The sequence below is a fragment of the Tympanuchus pallidicinctus genome, unplaced genomic scaffold, assembly GCF_026119805.1.
Source record: "Tympanuchus pallidicinctus isolate F22 unplaced genomic scaffold, pur_lepc_1.0 scaffold8, whole genome shotgun sequence".
NCBI lineage: Eukaryota > Metazoa > Chordata > Aves > Galliformes > Phasianidae > Tympanuchus > Tympanuchus pallidicinctus.
In genome coordinates, this window is record NW_026294802.1 from 27,381,342 (window position 1) to 27,398,748 (window position 17,407).

General features: G+C 37.1%; 1 protein-coding gene across 1 annotated transcript in view; it reads right to left on the reverse strand.

The window, feature by feature from the left end:
- Positions 1 to 17,407, reverse strand: part of TRHDE (thyrotropin releasing hormone degrading enzyme) — a 213,011-nt gene that overhangs the window by 32,846 nt on the left and 162,758 nt on the right. Inside the window, exons 11-12 of the mRNA XM_052668324.1 lie at positions 13,847 to 13,980; positions 13,693 to 13,748 (exon numbers count right to left, since the gene is read on the reverse strand). Coding sequence (XP_052524284.1) covers positions 13,693 to 13,748; positions 13,847 to 13,980 — 190 coding nt within the window. The remainder of the gene's footprint in view (positions 1 to 13,692; positions 13,749 to 13,846; positions 13,981 to 17,407) is intronic.

A 17,407-nucleotide genomic window follows, 5' to 3' on the forward strand; every position in this document is an offset into this window, starting at 1 on the left:
TAGATTCAGCCAAGGTATCAGGAAGGAATTCTTTACTGTGAGAGTGGTGAAACCCAGTGAAGTAGTGGATGCTCTCTCCTTGGAAGCATTCAAGGCCAGGCTGGTTGAGGCTTGGAGCAACCCGGTCTAGAGGGAGGTGTGCCTGCCTATAGCAGGGGGTTGGAATCAGAGGATCATCCAATCCAAACCATTCTGTGATTTTATTATTCTGCATCTTCACAAAACCAAGCAGCTATTTCTCAAGCTTTGCATTTTTTGTATAATCACATTATTTACATTAAAAGTTTGTCCAGCACTGATTTCAAGACTCCCCCTGGAGACACTGAATCCAGGAAGACTTACTGGCTCACTTGAGCAGTGGCAAATTCATCTATTAGCCAACGTGTCCTGTTGTGCACCTAGGATTCTCCTTCACTGTCTGTGAATAGTGAATAGTGAAATAGTTTCAAAAATGGTTATGTAGAATCCAGTCAGCAAAAGCAAAATATTTGTCCCTAGTAAAATAGGAAGGAATGGTCAAAGGAATGAAAGTCAAAGGACTTGTGACAAAGAAATACCATCAGTTGGCTGACAACTGCTAATTGAAACCACTTGTCTCATTTATGGAGCAGGATAACAACTAAGATGAAGAAAGAAGGCAGAATACAGAATGAGCCTGTTCTACATTTCTCTGCAAACTCATATTCAGACCTCTATAAATTTTTAACAAAATGTTTAACAATTATCATTACAACGAAAGGAAAAGTAATAGTAGCAACTTTCCCATCAAGGGGAAAAACATAAAATAATTTCCCTGTCATATAATTGTCTGGTATTATTTATTCAAAGGTACAAATATCCTATGTTAAGTTTTTCACTCTACACATGCAGCTTGATTTGCAATCTTTTCCATCAGTGTCAGTGGAACATCAGTGACAAAAATCCGTATTATTCTTGTGTGCTTTTAGCTATCATATTTCTGTCCTTAAAGCCCAGCAGAACTACCATCAGATATTGCCTACCAAATGCACCAGAGCAAAGAAATGAGGTTCTTTTCCAGTCTATCCATGTTAGAAGAAAACTGAGAAATCATCTGTCTTACAGGAAATAATTGATTATAAGCTATACCAAAGCCATGTAACAAACAGAAACACCACAGGCATACTGTGATGTGAAATCATATGACTGGTCTGAGACATCATACTGTTTCTCCAGGTGTCTCAAGCAGCACAAATCTACAACCTAGAAGCACTACAGTTTTGGCACTCCTTTTCCCAAGGGCACAGTGATATTTTAATTCTGGTCCTTCTCCCAGTAACTCTTCAAGGAAGAGTATTAGCAGACCCATGTACATGTTCTAAAATGAAATGTTATTTAAGTAACTTCACTGCAAAACATAAAAAGCTGGAGTCTTTACTGCATTCTAGATTAGAAGTTTTTGACTGGAATCACTGGTCACACAGAGAAGAAACTGTTTAGTAAAAAACCTCTTCAAGTTCTAAGCCAGCCTTCTTTGTACTGTAAACTTTGGACTGAATGTAAAAAACATGCCAATGAAAGCAAAATTTGACCAAAACAATTACATTTGAGATGATTGATTGTTTTATTACTCTTTATGTAACTGTCCTAATCAAACAGCTTTACCAGCATGTAAACCTTTCCTGTTGCAAAAAAAACTTTAGCATCAGTCAGAAACAGGGCAAAACATTATGTTTGTCTTATCATCCATGTTCCTGGATTTCACTTTTTCCTAATGAACTAAAGAGGAGAACAAGAACACAGGCAAGCAAAGAAATCTGTTTTAGCCATTAGACAAATTATTTCTAGAAAAGAATTCTGACTAAGCAGGTTTTTCATGCCTAAAGAGGCTGCTGACAAATTGTAGTAAAAAGGTTGTTCCTATTTTTATGACAAGAGCAGAGACAGACAAAGACCTCTCAAAAGTAATATGAATATAAAGTTGTGTAGGACATTACATAATATCATAAGCACCGACCCTTGAACAAGCTACTATTCTGCTTACACTGAAGAAACTGCTACAGTGACCATTGCTATAAAGAAAAAAAGACAATAAATAGAAAGCAATGAATGAGGTAATGAAATATTCATCACAAAAATATCCCACTAAAAATCCTTTACCAATCCAAAATAATCTTTATGTTACATGAGCTCTTAACAAGTCAGATAAAAGCTAGAGATCTAGACTATATTATGAAACATCAGTGTGTATTCAGCTGCATTTTGACCTTGATTTGTTCTTTACACTGAGCCACTGAACTTATGGACAGATCCCAGCACATTCGTTTTCCCCTTAGGGACAAAATACCAAATGGTAGTGTAATTGCCAAGGGAAAATTATTACTCTGTTCTGAATTATTTCTATCATAAATCCAGCACCAGTCAAACAGACTCTGTCACGAAAACGACAGTGTTGCCTTACAGTGATGAGAATCCCACATACACGTGTACCATCAATCCCTTAGTCCCATTGCCAAACAAAGCCATTATAAATCTTGTGCTTAAATCAAAATTAGAAAATCCAAGCTGGCAGCAAACTGGTCAACATTGTTGAAACAATGGAAATGAAGTGATTTACTTGCCACTGGTTTAAAACTCACCCTGCATCATCTGTTTCCTATGAAATAACATATGACTAGCTTTCTGTTTAAATAATTCTAAAGAGGAAAAAAATGCAGCTCTTCAGAACATAGATGTGCAACTCAGATTAACTTCAATTACATTTCTGTGCATACGCAATGTATGAATAACTGGATATATTCATTAACCCACAATGGGGTATTTTAAAATAAGTCAGACTCTCATTCACTGACTCATTCTTTTACCTTTAAGGTCAAGCGTCTGGATTAGTTTATGTATTCAGGATATATTTTCCCACATTGCTTTAACAGCAATTCTGTGGCAGCTTAGTAGAAGCAGTAGGTTGAACACTGGCATGGAAAAAAAGCTTTGAGCAAGACAACCTGTGCAAGAGTGAAATGAACTCCTGAATTCACGTAAGTCACCTTACACTTCTAAAAGTCTAAATATTCGAATAATAAAACCTTAGAGACATCTGTCATCCATATTCAGGAAAGGAAGCTGGAAAGTAATGCTTTTGTGTAGAAAGCTGATGAGCAACCTGTAAAATGGGCTCAAGGACCTTGAGAATAAAAGCACCATTTTCCACTCCCAGCGGTGGGCTGACTTAGGTACAGATGACGACTTTGCTTTTCTAAGACATCCGAAGTGGCATAATGGAGGCATTATGATTTGTACCAGCTGTGGACTTCCACATAAACAGGACAAGAATGCACATCTGCTCTTTGATAAGTACAGCAGCACCATTTGGCTTATAAGCTCACTGTAAGTGCTAAATTTAATCAGCATTCAACCTCTCTAACATCAAAAGATTCACAAAGTATGACAACGTTAAGTGAAGTATGCTTATTATTGTTTTCTTACATGCATAATATTTGAGGACTTTTCAAGTGACGTTCAACTCCACACAAGAGCATTTTAAGCATCCTGCACAGAACAGCTCAAATTCAATGCAATTATCAGTATAATCACATGATTTAAATTATCTTTCATAGATTCTGAGTTGCTACATAAGTGAAGGCTAGTGTTAATTTTAATTAATCACCTTTGTCAAAAAGAGAAAAAAAAAAAAAAAAAAAGCAAACAAACAAAAAAAACCACCTTTGAAATCCAGCATTTGTAAAAATAAAACAACAAAACATCCTCAGATTGGGCTTAATATCTCTTCTTTCCTCTTTTTTTCCATATGAAAAAAAAAAAAAATTAAAACAAAAGCAGAGGAGTACAAGATAAAAAGGAATGATCTTACAGCTGAAAATCAACACTTAGCAGCAAGTTGGATAATGTAATGTTTTTCATCACTGCCAAAACCTGATTTTGTAGGTGTGTCTGTCACTTAAATTAACTGATGAAATTTGAATATATTTCAGGAGCTGATGGAGGTCATTTTCTGATGGCTAGGTTAAAAAAAGTGTTACTTATTTTATTTCACAATGATTTTTTTGGGGGGTAGAATGAAACAGCCCTTCTACTCCTAAAGTTGTCAATGAGCAATGATACCTATGAAAGCATGTTTGAGCACATTCAGAATTGGATTCATTTATTATTATGCACCAAACTTTTTCATATCTCTCTTTCCTTTCCTGTTCTAATGTTTACAATTCATGCATCAATCAGCCAAGTGAAATTTGTGTTTAAAAGCCAGGAACTTCACATGGAAAGTACAAAAGTGTGATCTTGAAAACAAGCATACAATCTGAATTTTGTTTGCCAGAATATCTACACAGTTGTGTATTATGTCTGTAAAAGCAATTATCTAAAAACATATTTATAATAAAAGAGTCTGTGAAATTCTTATAACCCCTCACCTATTCTCTTATCTTCATTTTACAGAGAGAAAACTGACACACAAACAGTTTAAGTGATTTTACCAAGGTCACCGAACAATTCCATAGCAGAAACAGCACCTGAGATTTCTCTAGTCTCTATCCAGCATACTATTCCTTACACAGTTCTTCCATTTACTGCTTCACTTAGAGAAAAATACCATTCTAGCCAAATATGATGAAGACAAATTCATAAAACATTAATTCTGAAGAATTACATTTCACTGAGAAAAGAGACCTTACTCTTCTATGTGAAACACCAATAAATCCTAGCATACACTTTTGAAAGCTGCTTTATAAAATCACCAAATGATAACAAAAAAACTTGAAAGCACAACCTGCACTTTCAGTTCAGAAATGTATCCTGGCAGGTAGTTGGGTATGTTCTGCCAAGCAGACAGAGCATATACTGCCAAAGATCAAATCTCTTCCAGATGATAACAATCCTGGCATAGCGTAACTGGGTGAGCCCAGAAAGTAGCATAGTTTCTGAGCTCCAAACTGCAGGCAAAGCAGTCAGCAACCTAAGGTGGCAGATTTTCGTTTACTGATGATAGTCCTCTCTAGCTAGAAAAATTAGTCCTAATTCATATGCCTTTGTTGGTGCTGTTAAAAAGGGAAAAGACGGGATATTTAGAGTGGCACTTCCAGCCTCCCTGCCACAAAGAGAAGCAGGGTCTCTTGCTTTCTGCTCTGGTCAGAAAGTAATGGCATTCTAGAAGGAAAAAAAGCTACTTATTATAAGAGCAGAAGTGAAGGAGATGGGGAAAGGCAGTGAACACACTTGCAGGAAAGAAAAAGGGTGTTATAGATAAGAGCAGAGCACACAGAACAAACACAACTAAGAAGGAGACAGCAGACCTCCCATACAGTGGCAGAAGTTGTGAGGATGGGCAAAGACTTGAACTGCATCACAAACACACAAGTTATATTTGCATTTTTCAGCCCCCTTTCCACTACCCAAAGTTGCTAAGAAGCCTTCAAGAAGCTCCACTCACAGCACCTTTCTCATTCAACTCGAAACACCAAGCTGAGCATTCTCTCAAAGTACAATTCAGAACTGTTCTGATTAACCCTCCCAGAGCGGATTCCACAGACTGTTCCTTTCTGCTATCATTATGCAACAGTCCATAGCATCTGCACTGCAACATGAATACACCCATATCAAACTAATTTCGGCAAGCATCTTGAACAGACCATAAGCATGAGTTGAAAAGACAACAGGCAGACAGCCAGCTGCTAAAAATAATTCTTGCACTCCCTTGAAACTACTGTCATGTTTTCTTGAAAGCATTTGCTCTGCTCTTCTGTTAAGGTCAGAGTTAACATAGGTTACAGAACAAAAATATTGCTATAATTGTACAAGTAATGAACAATGCATAAGAATTTTGTGGGAATGTGGATTAACAACATCACCCACTTCTACAAGATAGATGCACGCTACACCCATACCTACCGACGGCACTAAACTCTCTGCAAAGAACTGAGACCTCCAGCTTCTCTTTTGTGCATGCCGAAGACTCTTATTCAACTTCTTCAGCTGCTCTCACTAGGTTTTTCTATTCTCCAGAACGCTCTTGTAGTGCCAGTGATTCCCTGAAATGTGTTGTACAATTTGCTGCATTGCTCTTATCTACACAAGAAAATCAGATGCAAAAATGATACATAACTCCAACAACAGAACTGACTTTTAGAATGCTTACTGTCAAGAATTAGTTTGATTCTTCTTTTATGAACATATGTAAATGTAAGCTGAAAAGTGTATCTCCATGTAAAGCAGATACCAAGGCTGTGATATGTCAAAGAACATATGGATGGATACAGAGTATAAGGAATGAATGAAGGCTACCTTAAAGTATTTGTGGCTATTATCTCTAGGAAAGGTACAACTGCTGTGATTCACCGAGAGAGTATTTATATCAAAGGAAAACAAAAAACTCTTCTAGGAAAACGTATCTAAATCAAGCTCACGTGTAGAACCATCACTAAAATTTTCGACACTGAAAAGTTACTATAGTATCTGCTGAAATAATTTTAATGAGGCCTTATTTATTAAAATACTAAGTCCATACCACTATTAATCAAGCATGAGCAAACTATCTATCTAATACTTGCTCCATTAGCTAGTTACTAACTCAGAGGCATTAATTAAAGGAGCTACTTAACATATCTGTTGTTTTTCTCTGTTGAATTACCAGCAAATGGTATCAGGAATAGTAATGAGGGCTAGAGTTAAACTTTACAGTTTATTCATTTAAATGAACTCTCTATGATTGTTTATGAATGACCCAAGTCAAACAAGGTCAATAACCCCGGATAGGGCTGCTAAAATTTGGAAACAATCTGAAATTCAGTACTTAGCCTAGATGAGAACTTCTATCTTTGTTGCCTACTTGTTATCTAGACACAGAGTTTTAAATGGGGCCTCAAATGCCTTGACTTTTCCTGACACTACACTGAACAGGACTCTAAGTAACATAATCAAGTGTAACATGGAACTAATTATCCTAGACATGCTGGAAGACTTGCAACAAATGCTACCGTAAATGACATCTTCAGCTGTGGAAAATGACAATGAATATCACTTCATTAATTTTGATATGTACATATTTCATAGAATCATAGAATCAAGAATATCTTGAGTTGGAAGAGATCCACAAGGAACATAAAATCCAACCCCTTGTTCCACAGAGATTGATAGTTTGTATCATGCTTTTCCCTATGTCTGAGAGCATTGTTCAAATGCTCCTTGATCTCTGGAAGCTTGGGGCTGTGTGCACTGCCCTGGCAGCCCATGCCCACTGCCCTCTGGTGAAGAACTCTTCCCTTACACCCAACCTGACCCGACCCTCACACAGCTCCACACTGTTCCCTCTGGCCCTGTTGCTGTCACAAAGAGAGAAGCTCAGTGCTGCCCCTCTGCTCCCTGTGTGCAGCTGCAGGACACCATGAGGCCTTCCTTCAGCTCTGTGCTGAGGTGACATGAAGGGACTTCAGCTGTCACTCGTACATCTTGCCTTCCAGACCATCTCTGTAGCGCTCCTTTGGACATTCCCCAATACTTTACGTCCTTATAGTACTGGGGTGCCCAAACTGCACACAGTGTTCAAGAAGATGTCAAATCAGTACAATGTAGAGAGGGACAATCACCTCCTTCTTCAAGAAAATATTCTTCAAATTTATCAGTAAGCATTGTGGATTCGTAAGCTTTCATACGAATTAGATCATACAAATTAGAGATTAAGTTACATGATAACTACAGTCAGGAATTCCATTGGTCAGCAGTTGCTTCTGTGTGAATGTTGGTCATATTGTTGTAGCTTATTTCTGAATTTTACTTTTGGAACCAACCTTGTAGTCAAACCTCATGTGTTAAAGACAAATTTGTGTCAAGTTAGAGAATTGGATTTTGATCTGAAAGTCAGGTTGACACTGTCCTTTCCCTTACCTTCAGAATTTGATTTTCTAGAGCTAGCAGAACTCAGAACTTCGAACAAAGCAAGCCAAGAACTGATTAAAGGCAGGAAAACAATTAGCGTAACTTATTACCTGCCTGCATCAGGCTCCTGATTTTGGTCTGGTGTGTAAGATTATAAGAGGAACTTTCATGAAAGCTAACAAAAAGGAAAGCTCTTTAGTTCACAGCTAATTCTGAAAGTGTGCTTTTTTTCTCATTGCTTATTTCCGACGTCATTCTCTGTATCTGTGAAGTCTACAGGAGCAGGCTTGCTGTCCTAAAAAGAACTTATACCGGATAGACAACAGCTCCCTCTCTTCATAAGCTGTCAAATAGGCAACACTGCAGTATGGTCAAGCTGTTTCTTATTCTGCCAGTAAGAACAGCCTTTCCTCACTTTTACTAATTTACTCATCTACTTCTGCAAACACTGAGTGACTGTCACACCATTTATTATCCCTCAGTTACATAGTTTCTAGGTTTTGTTTTCCTCTGCTCTATGTTGATCAAGGACATACAGGTTTTCTCTGCTGTTCTCTAATGCTCAAAAAGGGCTCTCAGAAACACAGACTTCCATGGACAGCGAAGAAACCCCGCAGCAGAAAAACAATTAGTTAACAACACCACTTCATGATTTTTCATGAATCCACTTAAGGAGTAGTGGTAAGAAATACTCAAAATGTACCACCAAATTTTATCTCTGGCCTTTATTAATGTGTAATCAATGAGTTTAGTCTTGGCATATTCCACACTGTCACTAGGCAATTTGAACTGTCAGTATCCAAAGAACCACACAATCTCTTCAGTGACAGAAGGCAAGATATTGATCAGTAGTAAGGCAGACTGTCAGTATCAGAAGCTCATTCCTGAGAAACTGTCCTGCAAGCCAAGCACCTATCACTTTAACATGACTGTAAGTGAAAGCAGGAAAGAGGGGTATTAGATACATTTTGGGTTTCAAGAGAAATACAGGTGGCTTCTTCCAAACAGGAAGGAACAATATTTTAATTGAGAGTAAAATAGGTATCCACATTCACATCTGATCATCTGATTAAACACTGATTAGCAATGAATAAAACCAGATATTTTTCTTTGACATAACAATGGATTAATTCAACCAGCTTAATGAGTGGAAGTGAATATGAAACTTTAGGGCTCTGCAAATAAGAACTAGAGGTGGCACAATGCTGTGGACATCAGGAGGGTAATTTATTTAGGTCTGTATTAAGTGGCTTCAAGAAGTCAAGTGCACATTTCTCTCCATTATCTGTCAGTGCAGTCCAGGATGATGAGCTCAGATTTACAGGTCTACCTTTGGGATGTCTAAAGTAAAGTGAGAAGCATCCCATCTCACATATTCACCAATACCCTACTCCAAGGAAAGAGAAAGAATGAACAACCTGACAGCATTATTCACACTCTCAAGCAACTCTTTCTTCCTGTTATACTACCTTTGTTCAATCAAAGCTCAGAGGAAATACACAGTTCCATTTGTCTTCTCTTGTCTATCTCAGTCTATTATCAACACATCCAGCTCATTTAATACTATCAGCATTATTTCAAATTGTTCTGAAATCTCACAAAAAAGCATTCTAAAAAGATCACAGAATCACAGAACTGTAGGGGTTGGAAGAGACCTCCAGAGATCATCAAGTCCAACCCCCCTGCCAATGCAGGTTCCCTACAGCAGGTCGCACAGGTAGGCATCCAGGCAGGTCTTGAACATCTCCAGAGAAGGAGACTCCACCACCTCCCTGGGCAGCCTGTTCCAGTGCTCCGTCACCTCACTGTAAAGAAGTTCTTGCGCACATTTGTGTGGAACTTCCTATGCTGCAGTTTCCAGCCGTTTCCTTGATAAATAAGGCCGATATTTTTCCTTGATAAATAACAGCCAATAAGGATCATCAATGAGATGGAAAGACAGAGCACTAAGGTTCTGTTCCAGCTCAAGAATTTTGGGCATATATTTCCCTAAGTGATGTTACCGCCAAAGCTACAGCACTTGAGATCCTCAGGGTGCACATATGCACTACAGCTGAGAACAAAATAATGCTTAAAAATTTCAAAAAAACAAACAAGTTTGTGAGAATTCAAACACAGTGGGCAAGCTGTAGCTTTCCTTTATTGTTATTATTCAGTTCAATTCTGCTTGATTGATTTTATGGAACCAAAATACACAAAGAAGAAGGAATATATTTACATAGAAAATGCGCAAAGGTTTAGGAAGTTAAATTTATAGAGCTTAAAATATTCCTTGAAGTTATCAATTCATTTATACTTATTTTTGAGAAATCATTATACTGGACAATAAAAGGATAAACATTTTGGAGCAATAAAATCAAACACTTCTTCTGAAAAAAAGAATTTAAATATGTGCTCAAAATAAATGATATTTTTCAGCTTTCTTCAGATCTCAATGTTTTCCTAACAATAAGACATGTACATGTTTCAGAAACAAAATCAGTTTGCATTAATAGTATATAGAAATACCACATTATGACTTATCATACTAGGACACTGGAAAATTAGAGTTGAATCTTTCTGCTGTGGAGAGGACATTATCAAGTTCAACAGCACACTAGGGGGTACTTCAGAAATCTCTAAGTACAGGGCATTTTAAAGAAATACAGTATTTAATACAGTAAAAAAGCTGCTTGCATTGGAAATTGTTTTAAAAGGAACATGCACAGATTTAAGAAGTTATGTTTTCATTTATATATTATTTTATCATAGAAAATAATATCTAGGGATTAATATAAAAGTATATGTTTCAGAGCTGTGTCCTCACTCAAAATGTCTATGTTCATAGAGGTAGACAAGAAGATAATATATCTGTACCACCAGGGACTACATCAGAGGACAGAATTAGCCTTAAAAACAGCAGTTTTCCCCAAAGTCAGGTCTGAACTACCAATTACTACCTCTGTGCTTGGTCAATAAGGTTACTCACCTTTTCACATGTTGCAGTCAAAGACAATTGTCTGTGTTTAATCTCCTTATCACATAACATTATATGGAGAGGGAGAAACACAGTCTGTGCATCAGACATTAGATTGAATCAGTGCTGCATCCACAAGGCAGGTAACATCCAAAGCATGGCTCTGCTCTGATAAAAAGCAAAGCAACTTTCTGCAGAGTCCCTTGCAGCCAAGAGTAAAAGCTAGGCTGCTCTTAGGCTAATGATGGCCTTCTGAACATGGACTTTTGAGAAAACTGAGAACGTCAGTGTCATCTAGATAGTCCTCAGAGCTTGTTTTGGAACACTGCTGAGCATCTGAAACAGCAAGACCACTGCATTGTACTGTAGCGCAGTGTGCAAGTCCCCACCACTTGCCCCCACAAGAACTTCCACACATGCTTTCATATTCCCAGAGGTGCTCAGCTATGTAGGCCTGTCCCAAAACACTCCTAACTCTCTCAGTGCCTCACTAGTCCTGCTCACGATAAGGCAAGGAGTAGGTCTGTCCCTGGTCTTTATTTGTCTCAGAGAGGGGAAATGAGAACAAAAAATACCAAAGTCTTCTTACAAAGCTATACCAGACAGCCAGCTAGCCAGTAAGAGTATTTTAAGCATGACTATAATCAATTGTGGATTTTTTTTTCTTTAGAAAAGTGATAGATAAATGAAGCAAGAAAAGATTAACAGTAAAGCCTACATGCCAAGTTTAGCCAGGTCTATGTAACTTATTGCTACCCTTTGAATACTGCCTATAAATTTACTAGTTGCAAACATGCGCATCTCTACATCTCTATTTCAGCCAATTCTGTCACAGCAAGACTGGCTTGTGAGTTGTATATTCAAAGTAGCATTAGTGACATGAGTCTGTCAAAAAATTTCAAAGAAGCAGGAATCTATATGTGTGTCCCTGTTAAAAGAGCATTACCACTTAAGTACAGATACATATGAGTATACAGTGCAAATATTTAGCACAACTGATATTTTTTCCATTGTGCATGATTAGCAAATGCAGTAGATGACCACTGCAGCTCAACATTAAAAACAAAATGTTAAGATTTTACAACACAAAATCTTGTGAACAAACTCACAGTGTTCTCACAAAACTACTTGTAGAAAAAACACCTTGATCCAGTATTATCATCAACATGCTTTGGAAAGCAGGTTGGGAATGAGCTTCTTGTCTATGTCTGGGTGTTTTTTAGGTAGGAAAATTCGGCCAGATTATGCAGGTTGCAACATTAATCAAGACCTTGTCCTTATGTTTCATGAAGATGACATTCTAGAGCATTGGCTCAGGATGAAGAAAAACCACAACCTACAAGAATCAGCTTCAGAAACAGGCTTTTTTCAGTGCTTAGATTTTCAGTAAAGTAAAATCACGTCTGAATGCATTCAGTTCATGGAAAAAGAGAAAAGCCACACACTGATTCCGTACAACCATAAATTACTTCAGCTTTATTAGATAAAAACCAGCTCAGAGGTGCCAAAAAGTCAAAAATTAAAAAATAAAAAACAAATGAAAAAAACTGGAAGAGACTGTTACATTGCTAAGCACACATCAGTTTTTGCAGTAGTTTACGTATTTTGGAACATTCTGTAGTATTCTTCTGGCCAAGGAGTACATGGGTCACAGTCCACTGAAAAACTGAAATGGCAACCTACTTCTAATCATGCAGCATTCATGAAGAAGCTAGAAGACAAGAATGAAGAGCAGTGCAAGAACAAAAAGGGTGCTCATCTTCTCCCTGCGATGCCTTCTTCTCTGCTACATTGTTGGACTGTTAAATAAGGGCTAATACTAGTTTATGTGATGTGTATGGGTTAGACTGGCTGCAAGAATTGAGTGATAGGGTACACAGCTATTCTTTACTGCAAAGAAGCTGGAACAACACAGCCATAATTTGTGTGACATTGTGCCTGAATCTCAAAAATTTCTGATGACCATTTCTACTGAAATGTACCTCCATCCTGCCAATGCTTTCAAGCTATAAATACATTGGGTAAACATAAAATCCAGTCATATCAGGAATTCTTCTCACACAGACTTTGACATCACAGCGTTTCATTGATGCAGTGTTCCCAGGAATCTCTAAAATCTCAAAGTTTGAAAAGTTGCTCTACTTTTCTCTCATTTTTCACTTTGACTACCAATGTACTGAACATTTTGAGTTCAAAACGAGGATGATCCAATTGTCTCAGTTCATAAAGAAAGCATTAACCAGCACTGAGTGCGTTAATTTACATAACTCTAGTCATACTAAAACACAAAAAAGCTGTATAAATTCCAGAAACAATCAACAAAACTCAAACTTTCTATTCCAAGTGAAAAACATAATACAGAAAAATAGTCTCTTTTAACAGATTACAAGAAAAGAAAGATATTGGAAAAATGATATAACACCGTAAGTCAGAGCAAAAAAAAAAACTCCTGGAGCTTGAAGGTGCTTTCCAACACAAATAAAATATAGCAAAAGGGTCACTTATAAGAAGAAAAAAAAAGAACAAGGAGAAGGAGGGAGGGAGTTTTAGGGAGAAAAAGAAGAAAAAAAAGAATTCATTCCTTGTACATCTGAGAAAGTGGAAGGTGATTATTTACTTCCAAAGTGTTAAATTGAACTAGGTGCAAAATTGATCAGACCTCTCCAGACTGGAAAATACCCTACAGCAATTATTGATCAAGAGCAGTGAATGTGCTAGAGACCACATTTATGCACTACACACACACACACACACACACACACACACACACACAAAAAAAAAAAAAAAAAAAAAAAGTGCATTTAAGACATATTTAACTTCAAAACACACTCTACTGCTGAGTTAGTGATTGCATGACTTGTGTATGAAGATAGATCATCTGCAAGCAAACATACCTGGCTAGATTGAATGCATCATCTATCAAGCCTGCTCGATCGCTGACAGAGATAACCTATGAGGAGCAACCAGAAAAATGGAACCATTTAGGGTGATAAAGTAATGAAAGTTCACATATCAAAGCAGGTTTTAGGGTTGAGAAGAAGAGCTTACCTCATGGTTCCTTGTCAGCTGATTAATCAGCAGCCTCCAATTCCTAATATCATAATTAACTCTGAAGTAGCCAGTCTGGTTGATGTTCCCCAGCAACCAACTTGCCTCTTCCAAAGCAGGAATTCTGTGGTGTTCTGGAAAGAGAGAAGAACATGGGAATGGGACTTAGTTTTATCTTTAAAAATTCTAAAGATGTATTTGTTAAATTCTGTCCTTTTTTAAATACTCATAAGTTAGGAAGACAAATTTACTAAGCTAGTAAGATAAAACTAACAAAATCATTGGGGTTAATCATTTTTTTTTATCTGTACTCATATAGAGACAGTAGTTGAGGCTCCTACAGAGATCCCCACAAAAATCTGCAAGGGCTCCTTTTTCTGGCTACTAATATTTATCAAAGACATGCCCATTTAAATCTGGTACCTGATGCTAGCCATGCTACAATACTTTATACAGTTCTAGTCATTCAATGGATTTGCTACATCAAGAGATTAAACCTGTGATTCAAAACAAAAACAAAAACAAAAAAAAACCCTTAACTCTTTCTGCATGTAGTCAATGACACTTTTGTTATTGGATTTTCCAGTTGTGTAGTTTCTAGCTAACTAATCACTGAGAGGCTCTCTTCTAGAACTATACCAATTAACCTTGCATTTATTAACCTGCTCTTCATCTTTCCCCTCTTTTTAAGTAATCACCTAGGGACTGAAAGCATATATCCCAGTACTTTTACAAGCAAGAATGTAGCCAGTCCATCACTATTTGCACTATTTGCACTATTTGCACTATTTGCACTATTTGCACTATTTGCACTATGACGAAGGATGCCCACAACAAAAATACGCTGAAATCACATCACATGCTTCTTTCACTACAGGACGAATCATCATGGGCTGAAGTGTCAGACATCTATGTCTCTTGAATAATCTCTCAATTCAGTACATTAATCTGATATAACTGATTATGAAACAGCTCGAAAAATTCAGCAACACCTTTTTTCTGCTATAATACAGAATCACACAGAATCACACACAGAATCACAAGGTTGGAAACAACCTGCAAGATCATCTAGTCCAACCACCCTCCCATTTCTGTTAGTACCACTAATACCAAGTACTAGTACCAATAAAACTAGTATGCATGCTTCTGACAAAAGGAATGGTCTTCTCATGAATTTCAAAAGCAAGCAAAAACACACAAACAAACAAAACAAAAAACAAAAAGCCAAATTTGTTTCAAATGTAATTCCAAAAGGAAATTGTTTTGAATGCTTCAATTCTTTGAAAGTAACAAATGAAAAAAGACAAGCTTGCAATATAGTCTTAACAATTCAAATACACTATCTCATACCTAGACCTACTAAAGAAATGAAATTGTTTACAGCCTTTCTTGGAAAAAAAAAAAAAAGTAATTTCTGAGGAAATAATAGATGATTAGAACTACAGATAAAAGTTATGGTTCTCTCTTGGCTAAATAACAGCATCGAAAAGAAACAGCTATGGTATAAAGGTGCAAAAAAATGCAGAAAGCAATGAGATCCAATTCTAAACACACCAAATAATCTGTTTATCCTTAAATTCATGGAGCAGTTTTTCACATGTGAATTCAGAGTAAAGGCTGAGGGATTAAAAATGGAAGTCTTCTTCTCATCTAGGTGGTCCTAACATCATTAATATTTCTTCAAAATACCCTGCTTTGAAATATTATACCTAGAAAACTCAGTTGTTGCCTATTCAATTTAATTTGTTACTGTTCTTTTAGGGTTTGTCTAACTGATTTGCACTAGCTCAGTCTAATTATGCAAATGATTGAGAAAAAAAATAAACATTCTTTTATTTAGTTAAGATATTTACTTTATCCACTTAGTTACCTTAGATAAAGTACCAACATAGTCTTCATATGCTGAAATAAGAGTAGTTGAAAAAAACAAACAGAACTAAGTCATAGAATGGCTTGGGTTGGGTTAAATCTCATCTACTTTCAATCCTTATACCACCTCCCACTAGCCCAGGTTGCTTATAGACCAGCCTTGAAAAAGGCAAGCCCAGCGTTAGGTGGAGAGACATAGCTAGCTAAGACTAGCAGGTACAGGGTAACTAAACTGTAGGAGGATCTGTAAGAACTCATTATCGGGGTATGCCAAGCTCTAGCCTTCCAGGAGTAACAGGGCATCTAAACTGTACATATATAGCTCTCCAGCTCACAATTTACAACCTGTGCCCTGCAGACTCCCGGCTTCCAGCATACCCAGTGTATAAATACTAAGCTGCTACTGCCACAACCTGATTTGGGAGAGGATTTAACATCAGGTGCCTTCTCTTCCACAGAGGTTTGTTAAACACTGGGCTGCAGCTCAGTTCTAAAAAAAAAACTCTCTAAGACTGTTCAACTGAGGTTGTTCTACTTAAGTACACTGAATACTGAACCTGAAATCATAATCACCAGCTGTTCACATCTAGCCTCCTCACAAAAGACTCAAATCCTGGTTCCTGGTTTGATTGCATAAGATTCAATTATTTTATACAAAGAAAAACACATGTAGACAAATAAAAAATAAAAATAGTAACGATTTACACCACAGTGCTAAGAGCACTTCCTTATAGAGGATTTGGCTCATACAACTGCTATAAAACAGAGAGAGAAAAAGGAATTTGAATCTGGATCTACCCCTATCCTATTTATTATACCCAGAATGGTGCTGTGAATAAAGTCTATCACTGTTAAATCTCAGCTATGTCTTGAATCAAACTATTGGATTTCTTAAAAGCAACAGCAAAAATACCCACTTCTTTATCTTGGAGAGGCTGCTGAGGGAAACAAAAACTTTTAGAATATCCCTAGGTCTTCAGGGATGTACTGTCTTGTAGAGTCAAGAGGAAACTGTTTTTACATGGCAGAAATTCATCCTGTGCTAATGTTGTGCTGCTTTCTGTCCATGTTTTTCTATTGCAAACTAGCCTTTAAATGCCACCGTAGCTGGAAAGAGCTACTTGTAACTGGATGATCCCAGCACTTCTCTGACACCTAAAAACCTATCAAAACAGCAATGGGCACACAGTAATCCATTCTGGGTAAAAAGAAAACCAAAAAACAATGAATAGAAATTTTCAAGATCAGATGAAACACATACTTGTATTTTTTCTCATTTCAGTATGTGCATTGTTGTGCACTCTGTAGTGAGGAAATCACTTTTACTTTAATACAGTACTGAACGATACTTGTCAGTCAAACAAGAAAACTTAAAAAAAAACCTATCTTGTAAATAACAGCTGAGGAACTCCTCCAACACATAGAGCTTTAATGGAGAATGGTATCATTTCAAAGCCTGATGGCATTATTGTTATTTTGGTCAGTTTAAATCCAACCGTTACCACTTGCTATTATTTTTTGATAAGACCACTCAAGTGTTGACCTCCTCCTGAAATATGGAACAGAAATCATTCATGCCTTTCTAGTTCATGTAAGCAGGTGGTTATTTTAAGGGACTGCAGTCGGCATGTGGTTCTTATAGTTCTATATAATTTACTGGAATTTGATGTTTGAATCTGCCAATCCTCATGC